Raw genomic sequence first — 18,174 nt, 5'->3', positions numbered from 1 at the left:
AAGGCTCAGTCTTGGGAAACCAGCTTTCAGGTTATACCTAGTGGTAGAACCATTAGCAAGACCTCTTCTGCTGATCTCAAAGTGGGAGTCAGTTTGGAGACCAACAGACTTATGGGGAAGAGCTCCCCCCCCCCTTTAATTTCCTTGGCACGGTTTATATACCATAATGCCATTTGTGTGTCCTCATTCCATTTAACTTCCATCATTCATTTGCAATGATATTAGATGTTCCGTAAAACTTTGAATTTCAAATTAATTTGCATCGAAAACTGTCAGTTTGCATTGGAAAATTTTCTGATGCCCCTGAGCATGATCTGATTTAACATGCTTATTTTACTTGTATTTAGAACACTAGGCTAAAAATGCTGAAACTGCCAAGCTGGCCTAATAAATTATTTGCATTTGGTATCCCTCAATTGTTCCTAATTAACTTAAGAAACAGAACATTTTTTTTTGGTTGAAAAATAAAGCATTGACAAAATTTTCACTCCACATTCCTGTTCATTTGTGATCCCTGTGTCCATATAGAGTTAAATGGTTTAAAAGTCGTTTAAACTGCTTCCTGCATTGACAATAGGGTCCTTCAATCGATTAGTTCACATAAGTCCAATTATGTGACACAAACAGAAAAAAGAATTAATCAAAGATGGTTCCTGTTACTGATGTTGGCAGAACAGATAATGAATTCAGTTGCACTGCTGTTTCTAAATGTATGTGTGTTTCCTGGATAAGACTGCAAATAGCCCGTTGCAATTTGGTAGTGGATAAGAGACTGTGAAAAAGAGATGATAGCAGTTTCTGATACGGTGTGATGAGGGATGGGTTTGGGGAGGAAGCATGGAAGTTGGCAGCTAGCTTACATCAGATGTATAGGTGAGGGGAGAAAGTAATATCTAGCCATTCCCCAATCTCTAGATAAAAGATGATGGGACAATTGGCCTGCTATGCTTTGAATTATTGTTGTAGTCTTGGTTCTTGTTTTGTAGGTTTGCAACTGTGAGATATGACCAGGGAGCAAAGAATATTAAGAACCAATTCATGCATTTAACAAACTACAGTGTCAACAAGAAGAGTGGTGACTATGTCAGGTACTTACATTTTGCTGAGGAGTTTTTGAGTCTTCGGTTGTCCAGAGAAAAGCAGCCAAAGCCATTATATTTATTTATTTAAATATATTTTTATCCTGCCAGTTAGACACCCCCCGCCCCCACAAAGTAGCTTACAGCAGTTAATATATATAATACACTAAAGCACTAAAAACAAAACTAGTATTTTGTTGTGGCTGTCTTAAACTGATGCAAACACTGATTTAGAGACCACCTTAACCCAGTAGATCCTTGTGGTCTGCGGGAAGTTTTCTTTTGCAAGCTTCAAAGATCTCAGCCGCCCACTCTGTGGTAACTTGGATCAGTCTTTTTTAGTGTGGCTGCCTCTGTTTTTGTCATATCTGTTGAGATATTACAGACACCCACTTTTGGCACTTTCCAGAAACAATTGAAGACATTCTTGTTCCTACAGGCTTTCCCAGTTGAATAAATGGGTATTTGCCATGAGTCTCTATTTTGTTTTTTGTTTGTTTTTTAATGTATTTTTATTAAAGATTTCTTGATTTACAAAAGTATGTGCAATGTCTCTCTTGTATTTTTTCCATGTATCATTTTTACAAACCAGTTTCATTTGTTGTTTTAAAGGTATTGGCTCTTTTGTGTGTTGTTAACTTTTTTTTGCTGTTTTTATTGTACATTGCCTTGAAATGTTTGCCCAGAAGGTGATTAATAAAATAGTAATCATGGTGATGATGATCTATGATTCTATGTGCTGCTTGTCAGACTTGACCCAAATTGTTTATTTCTGTTAAACATTTGTCAGCAATAATTAATACAAAAACCCAAAACTTGTAAATTGACATTTAAACAGAAATTGGAGACATTATACTGAAGTTTTTGAAAGTGTGAAATCTATTTCTTTGGTTATAGCTGTGATGACCCTGAAGTGGAAGATTATGGGAACAAATGGAGTATGAGTGCAATGCTGAGGTATCTGAAACAGGAAGGGAAAGATACTACAGGTGAGTAGAGAACTGTTACCCCCAGAACAGCACACGATAGGAAGAGAGGAGGGATAATTCTGTCTGACAAGCAAAAATTCTTGCACTGACAGAACATTCAGAAGAGTGTGAGGTTGAATACTTCCCATGTGTCTTTTGTAAACAACTATTCCCTATGTAGTATTCACTTTATTAATTCATTGTTTCTTTCCCTCACATTTGATTGATTTACTGATAGCATCATGAATGAGCAATGCAAATTAGAAATTCTTTTTAGCAACAAGTTCTTAGCATTAATTAATGATGACTAGCATCAGTACCAGTGTTGTCAAAACTCTTGTTTAGTGGAAGGAGACTGGTGAACTCAAAAGTGTGTAATGCATGGAATAATGCATGCTGTTTGAAGCAGGCATTGTTTTTTGCAATAGGGAAGAGTCAATGCCTATGAGAATATTTGGCTTCCATTTTCATGTGAGAATTGAAATGGCTTACAATTAATATATACACAGGTGGTTTAGCCAGACTAAGACATGAGCATTCTGATGTACTTTAAATTTTTTGGATCAACTTTGTGTTTGTCTGAAATCTTGAAAGTGATAGACAATAGTCTGCAACAGAAATGGACAATTTTTTTATTCATGTGGGGTCACTAGTCTCCAGACAGTGGTCTTGAGGCCAATATAATATTTTTTGGCATAGTAGCTAGGTTCCATAATAAAACTGATGCTTCCTAAAGGTTTTACATAGCTTTTGTACTTGGGCATAGCAATACATACAAATGTGTACAATTGCTGATAGTCAAGAAGAGCTATAACATTAAAGTGGAATACCTTTCTTGAAAAGCAGCAAGTTTACAAACTTTATTTTTCCACAGAATGAAAGTGTAGGCAAATATATTAGGAGTTTCATGAAAAAATAATGATAGGGTTAACAGGAACTGGAACTAATTGCCTTGGGGGCTGTCATTAGGTTATCCTAGTTTAGAAGAGGCACAACTTGCAAAAGTAGTGGAATTCTGTCCCCACGGAGGTTTGCCTGGCACCTTCATTATATAGCTTTTGTTGTATGCTGAAGACACACCTCTTTACCTTGGCCTTTACCTCTTGAGTTATATATTTTGAAGACCCACTCTAGTTGTGATTGTAATTAGTTTTACACCGTTTTAATGCTGTATTTTATATTGCTATAACCAGCCCTAGGACCTTCTGATGAAGGGTGGGTAATAAATCTAATAATTAATAATTATTATAATAAGCAATAACACTTTACATTGTACCGTGAAACTATAACATTACTTTACTTGGTTTTAATTCTTATACTTTGGTTGGTATTTATGGTGTACCTATAAGCAAGCCTCCTAATTCCGTCCTACAAGTTTCCTTTAAAGTTCTCTTGTGGGTGTGCTCTTAGGAGCTTTCTGTTTGCTGGCTGCTGTTGATGCTCATGTTCTCATTTGTCTTTGTTGCGATATCACAGGTTAACAATTCTCATATCAAATTTCTCATTCTTTTTCGCTTTACCTTTTTCTCCTTCCAGCTCTGATGGCCAGTGTAGAGGATCTGATAATAAAGACAATACTTTCAGCTGAACTGGTAATAGCTGCTGCCTGCAAAGCCTTTCTTCCACACCGAGGTGTTTGTTTTGGTAAGGAAATGAAGGCACCTCATCTGTTGTATGTAATTTCTCTGACAATGCAATCCTATGTGTCTAGTCAGAAGTAAGTTACATTGAGTTCAGAGGAACTTTTCCTTCCAGGTAAGTGTGAAAGGATTCCAGCCTTATGGTGGAATTCAGTATAGCACTAAGTGGGGTATGCATGGGGGTGGGGACAAGGTCTGCTCATGTAGTGGGACATGCCCAGTGTGTGTGATGTCGTGACATCATGCGTGCTGCCCAGCCTAGGAACCTGACTTCCAGTGACACAGGAAGTCAGGTTCTGAGACCTCACAAAGCCTAGGATGTGACTTCCGGTCTTTCGCGAGGCACCAGAAGTTGCAACGGGGGCCCTGCAGTGTGGGTGCCGAGTACCCATAGCAGTTTTTTTGTGGGTGCTCAGGCACCCAGAGCCCCCTATAGTTGGCACCCCTGCCACCAACCCTCCAGAGCAAATTTAAGGGGTGCACAGGGGGAAGTCCCGTTGTACTAGCAGACCTCGTTCCCCACATCCATCAACTTAGTTGAATTCCCCCCTTCAGTGTTTCTTCTTCCTCAAGTCATATTTTGAAGGGGGTCAGGGTAATTTGCACTTCATACTAGATCATTAATGGACAAAGAATGGGCCGGACACCTGTAGACCATATAAAGTTGTAAGCAGCTGTTCTTTGAATGATGCCATACATTGTCACAACATGGGTGGCTGGTTGTGTTTGTTGGTTGTGTACGTCCACTGTGGCATGGGCTGCTGTCAAAGAACAACTGTAACAGGTAAGCTGCTTTGTTTTTCTTAGTAATGTAATATGGGCAGGATGCCAGCAATTAAATTAATGTGCAAGGTTTAAAATGCAAGAGAATATTCATCTGTTCAGTGCTCAGATGACCTAGAGGGTGCATTCCGCTAGTAAAAGTGTAACAAAAAAGCACTCAACTTATTAATGAAAGACTAGGAATGGCAGCAGCTGTGAGATGGAAAACTTAATCCTTTTTTAAAAGAAAAGAAAAGAGAAGCATATTTCTTGTTCACAGTTTGAAAATGTGCATCAGATTTCTCCTGAAATAAGAGGGCTTCAATGATGCTTTAAGAACAGAAGGAATTGAATTAGGGTCATCGTCCCCACTCTTTATGATCTCTTGGATCTCTCTGCTTCTCAAGGCATTTTGTTAATTTTTGTCTTGCACTTGGTTGCTTTTGTGTCCTGGTTTTTTTTTGGGGGGGGGGAGCAGTCTAGGTTGGTGATTATTCAACTAGTTCCTGGTGAGTGTGGTATTGCCCAATGCTTTCTCCTAACCCTGGTTCTGCACCGGGTGGGGAAGGATCACTGGCTCCTCCCCAGGACTTGAGTTGAAAGAGGAGCTGAGAAATGCTTTGACTGCATTCTTGCCAGGTGCATGTGCAGAGCCAAAGCAAGCCTCCACTTCTGCCTCTCCTCCCTGGCTCTGCAATTGAGGAACATGGTGGAGACATGTGGGTTTGCCTCTGCTGGGCACTCTGAGCTTGGAAGATGTTGCTGGAGCAGAAGAACTTGACACATCTCTGACTTTCCATGCTTTCAGATGAAGATGAAACAGGGAAGCTTGTTTCTGTGTTTACATACATACATAATTTTATTTGTATGCCGCCTTTCCACAGCTTACAACATGAAAAAATATATAACTACAACATAACAAAAGTAGTCATAAACCATAAATAAAACATTACAAAATACACAACCACATAAATCACAAGATCTAAAATAAAGATACAAAAAATGAACAGCAACAAGTCCCACCAAACAACCTCCGCAACCCACTCCAGCCCAAGAGGGTGTTCAGCAGCTTCAGTTTTTTGTAGCTGGGGTCAATCAAGGCCCCGCTCTCCCAGACCAGGTAGAAAAGGCCTGCAAGAAAGGAAGCAGATCTTCCTGGTTGTTTGTTGAGTACTTGTAAGATCTAGAACAAAAGCAAGGCTCCACAAACCCCCTCCAGTAATAAAGCACTGATGAGGCTTCTTGTATGGCAAGGAATGCTTCACACTTCTCCCCAGCTTCAAACTTGGAGCTAAAGAGGGAAGTTGTTGTTGTTGTTCAGTCGTTCAGTCGTGTCCGACTCTTCGTGACCCCATGGACCAGAGCACGCCAGGCACGCCTATCCTTCACTGCCTCCCGCAGTTTGGCCAAACTCATGTTAGTAGCTTCGAGAATACTGTCCAACCATCTCATCCTTTGTCGTCCCCTTCTCCTTGTGCCCTCCATCTTTCCCAACATCAGGGTCTTTTCCAGGGAGTCTTCTCTTCTCATGAGGTGGCCAAAGTACTGGAGCCTCAACTTCAGGATCTGTCCTTCCAGTGAGCACTCAGGGCCGATTTCCTTGAGAATGGATAGGTTTGATCTTCTTGCAGTCCATGGGACTCTCAAGAGTCTCCTCCAGCACCATAATTCAAAAGCATCAATTCTTCGGCGATCAGCCTTCTTGATGGTCCAGCTCTCACTTCCGTACATTACTACTGGGAAAACCATAGCTTTAACTATACGGACCTTTGTTGGCAAGGTGATGTCTTTGCTTTTTAAGATGCTGTCTAGGTTTGTCATTGCTTTTCTCCCAAGAAGCAGGCGTCTTCTAATTTCGTGACTGCTGTCACCATCTGCAGTGATCATGGAACCCAAGAAAGTGAAATCTCTCACTGCCTCCATTTCTTCCCCTTCTATTTGCCAGGAGGTGATGGGACCAGTGGCCATGATCTTAGTTTTTTTGATGTTGAGCTTCAGACCATATTTTGCGCTTTCCTCTTTCACCCTCATTAAAAGGTTCTTCAATTCCTCCTCACTTTCTGCCATCAAGGTTGTATCATCAGCATATCTGAGGTTGTTGATATTTTTTCCGGCAATCTTAATTCCGGTTTGGGATTCATCCAGCCCAGCCTTTCGCATGATGAATTCTGCATATAAGTTAAATAAGCAGGGAGACAATATACAGCCTTGTCGTACTCCTTTCCCAATTTTGAACCAATCAGTTATTCCATATCCAGTTCTAACTGTAGCTTCTTGTCCCAAATAGAGATTTCTCAGGAGACAGATGAGGTGATCCGGCACTCCCATTTCTTTAAGAACTTGCCATAGTTTGCTGTGGTCGACACAGTCAAATGCTTTTGCGTAGTCAATGAAGCAGAAGTAGATGTTTTTCTGGAACTCTCTAGCTTTCTCCATAATCCAGCGCATGTTTGCAATTTGGTCTCTGGTTCCTCTGCCCCTTTGAAATCCAGCTTGCACTTCTGGGAGTTCTCGGTCCACGTACTGCTTAAGCCTGCCTTGTAGAATTTTAAGCATAACCTTGCTAGCGTGTGAAATGAGTGCAATTGTGCGGTAGTTAGAGCATTCTTTGGCACTGCCCTTCTTTGGGATTGGGATGTAAACTGATCTTCTCCAATCCTCTGGCCACTGCTGAGTTTTCCAAACTTGTTGGCATATTGAGTGTAGCACCTTAACAGCATCATCTTTTAGGATTTTAAATAGTTCAGCTGGAATATCATCACTTCCACTGGCCTTGTTGTTAGCAAGGCTTTCTAAGGCCCATTTGACTTCACTCTCCAGGATGTCTGGCTCAAGGTCAGCAACCACACTACCTGGGGTGGATGAGACCTCTATATCTTTCTGGTATAGTTCCTCTGTGTATTCTTGCCACCTCTTCTTGATGTCTTCTGCTTCTGTTAGGTCCTTTCCACTTTTGTCCTTAATTGTGGTAATCTTTGTACGAAATGTTCCTTTCATATCTCCAATTTTCTTGAACAGATCTCTGGTTTTTCCCATTCTGTTATTTTCCTCTATTTCTTTGCATTGCTCGTTTAGAAAGGCCCTCTTGTCTCTCCTTGCTATTCTTTGGACATCTGCATTCAATTTCCTGTATCTTTCACTATCTCCCTCGCATTTTGCTTGCCTTCTCTCCCCCGCTATTTTTAAGGCCTCATTGGACAGCCACTTTGCTTTCTTGCATTTCTTTTTCATTGGGATGGTTTTCGTTGCTGCCTCCTGTATAATGTTACGAGCCTCCATCCACAGTTCTTCAGGCACTCTGTCCACCAAATCTAAGTCCTTAAACCTGTTTTTCACTTCAACTGTGTATTCATAAGGAATTTGATTTAGATTGTATCTTACTGGCCCAGTGGTTTTTCCTACTTTCTTCAGTTTAAGCTGGAATTTTGCTATAAGAAGCTGATGATCAGAGCCACAGTCAGCTCCAGGTCTTGTTTTTGCTGAGTGTATAGAGCTTCTCCATCTTTGGCTGCAGAGAATATAATCAATCTGATTTCGATGTCGCCCATCTGGTGATGTCCATGTGTAGAGTCGTCTCTTGTGTTGTTGGAAAAGAGTGTTTGTGATGACCAGCTTGTTCTCCTGACAGAACTCTATTAGCCTTTGCCCTGCTTCATTTTGAACTCCAAGGCCAAACTTGCCAGTTGTTCCTTTTATCTCTTGACTCCCTACTTTAGCATTCCAATCCCCTATAATGAGAAGAACATCCTTCTTTGGTGTCATTTCTATAAGGTGTTGTAAGTCTTCATAGAGTTGGTCAATTTCAGTTTCTTCAGCACTGGAAGTTGGTGCATAAACTTGGATTACTGTGATGTTAAAAGGACTGCCTTGGATTCGTATCGAGATCAATCTATCATTTTTGAAATTGCATCCCAGTACAGCTTTCGCCACTCTTTTGTTGACTATGAGGGCCACTCCATTTCTTTTACGGGATTCCTGCCCGCAGTAGTAGATATGGTAGTCATCTGAACTGAATTCGCCCATTCCCGTCCATTTTAGTTCACTGATGCCTAGGATGTCAATGTTTATTCTTGCCATCTCATTTTTGACCACATCCAGCTTACCAAGGTTCATTGTTCTTACATTCCAGGTTCCTATGCAATACTTTTCTTTACAGCATTGGACTTTCCTTTCGCTTCCAGGCATATCCGCAACTGAGTGTCCTTTCGGCTTTGGCCCAGCCGCTTCATCAGCTTTGGATCTACTTGTACTTGTCCTCCGCTCTTCCCCAGTAGCATGTTGGACGCCTTCCGACCTGAGGGGCTCATCTTCCAGCGTCATATCTTTTATATGCCTGTTGTCTTTGTCCATGGAGTTTTCTTGGCAGGGATACTGGAGTGGGTTGCCAGTTCCTCCTCCAGGTGGATCACGTTTGGTCCAAACTCTCCACTATGACCTGTCCATCTTGGGTGGCCCTGCACGGCATAGCTCATAGCTTCCCTGAGTAATTCAAGCCCCTTCGCCACGACAAGGCAGTGATCCATGAAGGGGAAGAGGGAAGTAGAGGATGGTAACTAATCATGTACTGCGTCAGGGACAAGATCTCTCCTATTGGAGGAGGGACATAATATTGATGAAGGCTCAGGCTTCCTCAGCTTCGGCCCTCCAGATGTTTTGAGACTACAATTCCTATCATCCCTGTTAGCTAGGGATCATGGGAATTGTAGGCCAAAAACATCTGGAGGGCCGAGGTTGAGGAAGCCTGATGAAGACAAACATTTGAAAGCCAGCCATACATTGTCCACCCTGGCCCCAATTTTATCTCAATTATTAAAATAATGACTCAAATGTAACAACATAACATATTTCCTTTCTGGATTAGATCAACAATCCATCTACTCGTAATACTCACTTTCCTCCAGTGGCTAACCAGATGCTCCTGGAAGCTCAGAAACTGAGCGTAATTGTCATTGCTGTCTCCTGTTGAGTATAATTAGAAATACACTGTCTTGGATATTTCAACTATTATGGCGATCTTTCATGTATTTGTCAAATCCTTTTAAAAACTATTTAGGTTAGTGGTTGTTGTAGCCTTCTGTAGCACTGATTCCCACAATGCCTATCAGTTGCATTGGGTAACCCAGAGCTGTAGTTGAAATTAATGAAAAAATTTAAATTACTCTCCAATACAATGTCCATATCACTCTCCTTGTTCTTGTCATTCTTAGGCCTCTCTCACAATGACACACTACCCCAATGATTTTAGTTCTTCTTAACACCCCCCAGTTTTCTCCAGCTTTGCAATATTTTTTGTACAAAGGCAAACAGAACTACCCACAATATTTTAAACACTGGGGAAAACAGCCTTTTGGAGCTCTTCAGAACTTATGAAGCACTGTACACTTGGCTTGGATCCTGATATAAGAATAAATTTTGTCTGAACAGTGTGCCTAGAATTCTCAGGGTATCCTTCCCAATGCTGTGGATTTCCCCACATGCCAGATGGATAGCTTTGAATCACTAACTTCTGTTTCCACCATTAAATTTCATCCAGCACCTGGACCTCACTACTGTCAGGCTGGGATAAATCAACTGATGGTAGCTGCGAAGCTGTGAATTACACTATCTGTCATCCATAAAAAACTGTGAAATGTCCTTATGATGCAAAAATGACTAAGTGAAAATTCACAGAAGGCTTGCATCTCACTAGCATGCCTTTTCCACAAATTTAGCATTTTTGAGAGAAAGTGCATTGCTTTTGTTTGGGTTTTTCTGGGCTTCTGTTTGGATGGTCATACCACATGGCGGCGATAGAGCTCACATCTGGCAGTGCTTTTGAATGGAGTTATGTGCTGGCAACGATTGGAAGACTTGCTGGCAAGAAACCTGGGAATGTTTCCAAAAAAGCAACGGATGGTACCAGTTTGTGCCTTCTCCCACTTTCTAGTACGTACCTGTTTCTCAACCTTCCCTTTGGCAGCAACCTATTGCTTCCTGCAGCCTTATGTATAAATACAGGACAGACGCTGCAGAGCTGGGAATTGTAGAATCCAGAAGCACTTCATTCCAGTAGCTTGATCATATCAAGGGTTGCTATTTATTAAGGCTGCTCAGGCCTACTAGACTAAAAGTGAAGAACCCTCTAGCTCAGGATATAGATAATAGAGCTGTGAAGCTTGATAGCACTATAGTTATTATATCAATTACATTAAAAGTACAGACTTGATTAAAGTTGGGTGGCAGTAGGTCCCAGAAGAGCTGGAACAATATGAGCAATACCGAGTGCTGTGAAAGCTACTGGTCCTGTATGCTCTGCTACTTGGAACTCATAACCAAATCTGTAGAGTAGGGAGCAACCTTCTTGCTGCAGTAGCTGATGTGCATGGGCTTTTGCCCTTCCCCTCAGAGAAGAAGGGTGTAAAGCAGTACTAAGCCCCATGCAGGGGATCTTAGTGTCAGCAGGAGTGTGTGGGCAAGGAGTCCAGAGGTCCCTTGCTGCTAAAGAAGAAAGGTGGATGCGTGATAAACAGCAGCTAATCAGAAGTCAGAATCCTGTTGCAGAGTGTGGAATGTGTGTTGGGGGTTATGGAAATAGGGATAAAAACTCCATGGGCAGTATGGATGAATGAATGGGGAAAGCCAGCATCAGTGATTCCAGCATCCAGGACAGGGGTACAAGTTGCTGTTTTGGTATCTGCCTCAGATATCAGAATGCTTGTGGCCAGTCTTGTTTACTAGCCAATGTCTCATACAGGGATTCAGGTTCACCATCAGCCTTCTGATTTGGCCTTTTCCTCAGTTAGGAAGTTGTGCACAAGGAGTTTGTGGTTCTAGGACAGTGGTGTGGAACCACTTTGGACTGGAGGGCTGGAGCCACAATTTGCCAAACTTCTGTAGGCCACATTGGTTTTTTGCAGCCAAGACTTTACCTTTGGCGCTGTTTGAATTTGACTGTTGTGCTGCTTTCAAACGGGGTCGGATACTACCCTGTCATGCTGCCTTTGGCAGGTAAGTTGCCCAAATCAAACAGTGCCAAAGGTAAAACTGGCTGCAGAGGGAAGTTCTTTTGCAGTCATGGCTTGAATTTGGCACTGTTTGCAGCCTTTGCTTTATCTGTCCCTTGTCTAATGTCATATGTCAGATGTCAGATGTTAAACAGCTGGCTTGCACAACTTTTCATATCATTTGCACAAACATTGTAGAGGAAGGTGATGAACCCTTTTCACTTTTTTGATAAAGAATCCATGGCCACCTGTCATGGATGCTTTAGCTGAGATTCCTGCATTGCAGAGGGTTGGACTAGATTACCCTTGGGCTTCACTTCCAACTCTGTGATTCTATGAAATGGTGTGTATATTCAGCTCTCTAGTGTAACAGCTGTGGTTTGGAGCATGCACTACAAAACAAATAGCTGCATTTGAAAGTGACTCTGTTCAATGCCAAGAATATTTAAAATGTGCAAACTGCATAAACAAATGCATATTAAACAATGTGCATAAATCCTTAGTTTAATAGTTCATTTTTGCTTCTACAAGTCATGGGGCCAGGTGGAGAGTTCTATGCAGGACCTGCCTCCAAATTCTATGACCACCAGGAGTACCTATTCAGACTTTCCCCCAGAGATTGCAGCAGGCATTGCTTGCATAAATTCTTTCTACAGATGGGCAGAAACGTATTGTTTTAATTACAGTTCACATGTTTTATCACAATGTGAATTACTGTATCCAGTGGCAAATTACACATGTGCACTGTAGTTGTGGAATAAAGAGAACCAAAACTATAGGATTCCTAGTTACCTTTTGGTGATTTCGGCTTTTCAAACAGTATTTTCCATTTTTACTTTTTCCTGTGATCAGAATCTTGGGATATTACGAAAATACAGTTAAACCTCGATTCCCTAAACAGCTCCATTCTGGAATGTTTCGGCTCCCGAACACCGAAAACCCAGAAGTAAATGCTCCGGTTTTCAAACATTTGACTGTAACTCCTTTCCACTCTTTTGTGTTTTATGCTACCCAGGATTCTTCCTCTCTTATCTCATTCTGCATCTACCAGACCTTGCAATATGCACATTTTCTGATTTGGAGCTTGTACAGAGTTGCTTTGGAATCTTCTGTTTTATTTTCAAGCACCTAGAAGTGGTTGCACATGAATTTAGGGCCCTGTTAACCAAAGTAGGAGATTTCTGCTCAAATCTTAAAGGGAAAACATGGGGGCGAAATATTCCTATTTGGCTAGTAATATTTGCTTGATTTGCCTCGCAAATGCCTTGGAATCTATAGCTATTAATCCTTGAATCTTGAGGCACACAGTAGTCTCTCATCATACATAGAGTTCAGCTTTGAACAGGGGAGGAAAGCCAAAGTAACCTCAATTAGTATAATGTATTTTTATCTTCAGTGAGGGTTATTTCCCCTTGTAAATGCTAACCAGCTTGACATTGGGAGATACAACTTAAATTGCAGCCCTAGGTGGTCTGGCTGTAGCCTCCCTGGAGATTGCAGGTATTATGTATACATCCTGACCAGGCATTAATTTGGCAGGTAGTCTGGAAAATGCCACTGCATTGTATTCTGATGTGAAAGCTGTGTTTAGCATCTGCATTGAGTGGAAAGAGGTACTGCATTTTGAGGGGAAAAGGGCAACTGGCAAGTGGGAGTTGGGATAAACCAACTTCATATAGGATCAAGCCCCTTAATGTGGTAAATATAGTCCTGGGAAGGTGATCAAAAAGCATTTTTTCCTGCTTGGCAGAACTAGCTTATCCCCATTTGTACAACTTCTGGAGGGTTACAGAGGCATCTATGAGTTAAACAAGGGAGAGTGGGAGCTTTCAGCACTCCAAGCAGACCATTACAGAAGTGATTCAGCAGGAGGAGGAGGCAGGAGACTGGTATATTCCGGTCCAGGCCTATTAAAGGTTTCATTGTTTTGACTTCTGGAGTCTGCTTCTGGGTGGGCATCGAAAAGCCCCATTATGGCATATATTGAGTCCTGTTTTGAAGCACTGAAATTTTTCCCTAGGGGGAAAAGGGAAGAGATGGTGAGAAGGCACCAAGTTCATTTTCTGACTCATTCACCACTGCTGCACCCACAGCATAGATCTGGCGCAAGTATAATCCTATCACAGTCCCATATCTCACTCTCATAATCACTGATATAGGTAATGTAGCACTATAAACTACCCAGAGAATGTTAGTTATTGAGCAGGAAAGCAAAAAATTGGGAATTGAGCACCAGAAGCCTTCTAAAGCTCGAATGAGCCCATAAACACTGATAAATTGTTTTACATTACTGAATTGTAACCCATTTGTTCTCTGTCAAAGCGATAGAAGAACATGCAGAGGCTTAGGGGTTAGTAGTTGTTTAAGAAAAATGCAACAACTTTTGCATACAGTAGGTTTATTAGTTAAGCAGAGTGAGCTCAACATATGACTATAATAACTGGGGAGAAGGGGAGAGCAAGGAAAGTTATTTGATTTATTTATTCATTAAAGGTGTTTTAATACAGACATACAATCTTATCCCCATGGCACTTACTTAAACTAAGCTGTCATTTTCCAGTCTTGGAAATTAGAGAACACATGTGGTTCAGTAAAAGATTAGAGTATGAAATTGTGTCATGATCATACTGCTGAAATTATTCACTGAATGATGTATGTTCTTTTAAGCTGAAGTGGCGAATGGAACAAATGACTGCAATGTTCTTCCCCTGAAAACCACCATAAAGAAAGTATTGGGAGCAACTATTTAAAGCCTTGGCCCCTAATCTGCAGAGAAACTCAGTGTTTAATTTATTCTATGTCAGGCAAAAAGGTGTGTGTGTAGAGAGAGCTTTTATCCTGTGGTCCTTTTCTGCCACACTAGAGTTGGAGTAGATGTTGAAAAAGACCAAAAGTGCTTTCAAGACTTTGAATGCCCTACACAGTTTTCTCACAGGGTAAGGTAGCCTTCCCCAACCTGGTGCCCTCCAGATGGTTTGGATGGTAATTCCTATCAACCTTAGCCAGTGTATCCAGGGTGATGGGAGTTGTAGCCCAAAATGTACGAGAACACAAGAAAGCCTGCTGAATTGGACCAGTATCCTCTCTAGTCCAGCATCCTGATCTCACAGTGGCCAACCAGATGTCTGTGGGAAGCAAACAAGGAGGACCTGAAAGTAAGAGCAGTCTCCCCTCCAGTGGTTTCCAGCAACTGGTTTAGGAGCATACTGTCTCCGACAGTGAAAGAGGAACATAGCTGTCATGGCTAGTAGCCAATGATAGCCTTATCCTTTATGAATGTGTCTAATCCTCTTCTAAAGCTGTCCAAGTTGGTGACCATCACTGCCTCTTGTGAGAGTGAACTCCATAGATTAATTATGTGTTATGTGAAGAAGTTCTTTCTTTTGTCCTGTATCTTCCAACATTCAGCATCATTGGATGATCCAATGTTCTACCACTGTGAAGACAGATGCAACAAATTCATTCAACTTCTCTGCAGTCTCCTTATCCCTCTTTAGCATACCCTTGACTCCTATAATCTAAAGGTCCAACTGCCTCACTAGCCTGTCTCGTGCTGCTCAATGTATTTAAATTATTTTCTTTGTTTTTATTTATTTTTAGCAATGTGCTCCCCTGATTCTTTTATATCATCTGTTATTGCCTGTTTGCACTTCTGTAGCCAAAGTTTGTGTTCCATTTAACTCCCATTTGGACAAGAGTGTCATTTTTATCTCTGTAACAGCTTCTTAACTCTACTTGTGAAGCACACTGGCAACCTACTGGCCTGATAGTACTTTTCCTGGTTTTTTGTATATATTCCAGCTGTGCTTCTAATAATGTGATTTTAAATAACTCACAAACATTATTTTTTTGGGGGGGGGTTGCATCTCTTGACTTTGTAGTTGGGGCACCAACTAATGATGTACCTAGGAGCACCCCAAAACTATACACCTGCTGTGTCCAAGGAAATGCTATTCTAACCAGAGCTCGTACACAGCCCAATTCCTGCACCTGGGAAACACCCAACCAGAGGGACTCAAGTCTTGTCAGGATTCAGTTGCACTTCATTAGCCTTCATCCAGCCCATAGCTGCATCCAGGCACCAGTTTAGGATATGCACTATTCTCCTGATTTAGATGTTACAGAGAAATAGAAGTAGAATCTTTGAAATTTGGGTTTCAGTATTTTTATAAGGACAAGTATTAATACTGATTTCCCTCACTCTCCTTATTGCACATGGTACTTCTAGAGGTAACCAAGATTATTTCTTGTTAAGGGGAAGAAGATCTCCCAAAATATTTCTCATAAGGATCTTGGAGGTCAGTTTGCAAACTCCTCTAACAAGAAGGAGCTCAGGGGAAAAGACATTGCCTTCTGAACTCATATCAAACCATGGAGAAAGGCTGTGAATGTGAAATAGCCATTTGTTGTTTGTAGATCCTGGTACAAGTGGAACGTTAGGAAAACATCTGAGGAAACGTGATCTTCAGTTTGCTTCCATTTTCCCTTTTAACGTCTGGTGCAATATGAGCTGTCAGGGCTGATGTTGCAGGATGAGAGGAGATATCCCAGAGCATTGCCCTCCTTTAATCAATCTGCTTTCTTTAATCCCTTTACAAAGGGAAAGCGACACTCTGAAGCCTGGCTGTGTCAAGCAGCTGTAGAGAAGGTGCCTGGGTTTCTTGAACAGTGCATAACTATCCCTTTTCTTGGAACTCCACGACTGCTCTCTGTACTTTGCATTAGATGGGGTGTTCTTCAGAATGGTAGCAAACATTTTATGATTGTTATCTGAATGTGATGCATCTTTCTATAAAAATTGGGCCTCCTATAGGCCTTATGTTAGGGAATAGTGGTGCAAGTTCAAAAATACAAAGCTGTAGGATCCAAAGAGTTTACTATGTGGATATGATGGCAGAAGAACAATGTATACTGAGATATGACAGTGCCGTGTCCTCCAGGTCCTTTTGGACTCCAGTTCCCATAATCCTTGATTACTGACCATGCTGACTAGGACTGATGGGAGTAGGAGTCCAGCAGCATCTGAAGGACACTGTATTGGATATGCCTTTCAAATACAAAGGAGCAGTTATGATAATGCCTAATAAAGGTGGTGTGTGTGTAGGTGTAGGTATAGAAATAGAAAGAGAAACATGAAAACTTCAGAAGGAGAGAAAACCATGGGGGGGGGGGGAGGAAATAGTGTGATGAAGAAATGAATAATGAAGCATATGGAGAAAAAGCTGAGTTTAGGAAAGACTGACTTCTAGCAAAAAGGGGGAAAAGCTATATTACATATTAAAACATGAGTTATCTCTGGGTCTAGAGAACAAGGGTGCAGCTACTGTTTACAACTTTTGGCAGTTATCGGTACTATGAAGTTGCTTTTTACCAGAGAGCGAGTCTCTTGCTGAGAATTGTGAACAATCTGTTGCATGCTGTGACAAATAAAAGGTGCACTTCCCACTCATAAACTGAATTTGGGAAAAGAACCTGAGTATTTGGAGTTTTGTAACAGCCATGGAAGGAGGACTCAAAACACAGAGCATTTGAAGACCTTTTACTCCAGTGCACAGGAAAAAAAAGAATTGGGTAATACAAACATCTGTTTGTAGAGTATAAAGACCTCCTTTGTGTGCTTTTTTCCCCATGGGAACATCAATACAAGTACTAATACATGTGCCAGAAAGGCTGTGTTCCTCAAGGTATGAATGACAGCTCAAGTGTGTTGTGTTCAGCTTGTGTATGTGACTGCGCAGAAAGAGAACATAAAGAAATCATAATGGTAGTTGGGGTTTTATTACAAGAAAAGAAAAACATTTCTAGCGTTCTGCAAAGGTTGAAAGGAAAGTGTAATACTAGGAGGGATACAAAGTAGGCTCTGGTATTCACATTCTAGGGCTTTGTTCCAGAACAAAGGCAAGGAACATCTTTCTATTGAGGGCTGCATTTATGGGGGGTAATTTGTTGGGGGCTGCACACTGCTGGTAGGCAGCTCCAGAGCCAAAAGCAGTAGCATTTGCAGTCTTACAGGATTGCATAGCAGCCTGCCTCCCCTCACCCCTCTCTTCCAGGGTCCATTTCAGCTTTCCTCTCTTTTCTCCTCTAGTAACATACAGGTCAGAACTGATTGCTTGCAGAAGCTTCTCCCTTGATTCTGTCCATTTTGGCTCTGTCCATTTCTGTCCATCCACCCCCCCTTCATTCTCCCGGCTTCTTTTCACCCCACAGTTCAGTGTAAGAAATTCCTATAAATGTGTCTGTCTTACATATGTGTGTGCATGTGCATGCATATACTCTTTTTCCATCCCTTCATTGATGTGAGAACTAAGGGGATTCAATGGAAGCCTTCCTGCAGGGAGGGAGAGGGGAGGAGCAAGGCCAAAATTTGATGCCCCAGCTGTATCCCAAAGCCAGCTGAGTGAAGCATGGGGCTTTGGGAAGGAGGCAGAAGGCAGAAGGCTCTGGCAGGGTCCTAGAGCCCTCCCATGCCCTTCCCAAAGCTGGGAAAGTGCTAACTAGTCTTTGGGAAGGAGGTGGGAGGACTCTAGGACTGTCAGAGCCCTCACACCTCCTTCCCAGAGCCCAGCACCTTGCTTACCTGGCTTTGGGAAGCCATTGCGAGGGCTGCGGCAGGTGTGTGTGTGTGCACATGCACCAAAGACCTCAAGGGTGTTGGACCGCCCTGCTTGGAAAATTCAAGACTGAGCAGTAGTTCTCCAAGCCAGAGAATCTTAACTTTGACTTATTTAGTAATGGCTTC

At 41.8% G+C, this 18,174-nt stretch overlaps 1 protein-coding gene across 8 annotated transcripts in view; it reads left to right on the top strand.

Annotated features, from left to right (window-relative positions):
• The window catches only part of TTLL5 (tubulin tyrosine ligase like 5), a 108,955-nt gene that overhangs the window by 19,197 nt on the left and 71,584 nt on the right, over nt 1-18,174 (top strand). For all 8 annotated transcript variants that reach the window (XM_033142494.1, XM_033142487.1, XM_033142481.1 and 5 more), the window contains exons 10-12: nt 987-1,088; nt 1,977-2,068; nt 3,584-3,691. In XM_033142494.1, the coding sequence (XP_032998385.1) occupies nt 987-1,088; nt 1,977-2,068; nt 3,584-3,691 (302 nt within the window). The remainder of the gene's footprint in view (nt 1-986; nt 1,089-1,976; nt 2,069-3,583; nt 3,692-18,174) is intronic.

Source organism: Lacerta agilis, chromosome 1 (genome assembly GCF_009819535.1).
Source record: "Lacerta agilis isolate rLacAgi1 chromosome 1, rLacAgi1.pri, whole genome shotgun sequence".
Taxonomy (NCBI): Eukaryota; Metazoa; Chordata; class Lepidosauria; order Squamata; family Lacertidae; genus Lacerta; species Lacerta agilis.
The sequence above is the reverse complement of the archived record's forward strand: the minus strand, read 5'-3'. Positions and strand labels throughout refer to the sequence as shown.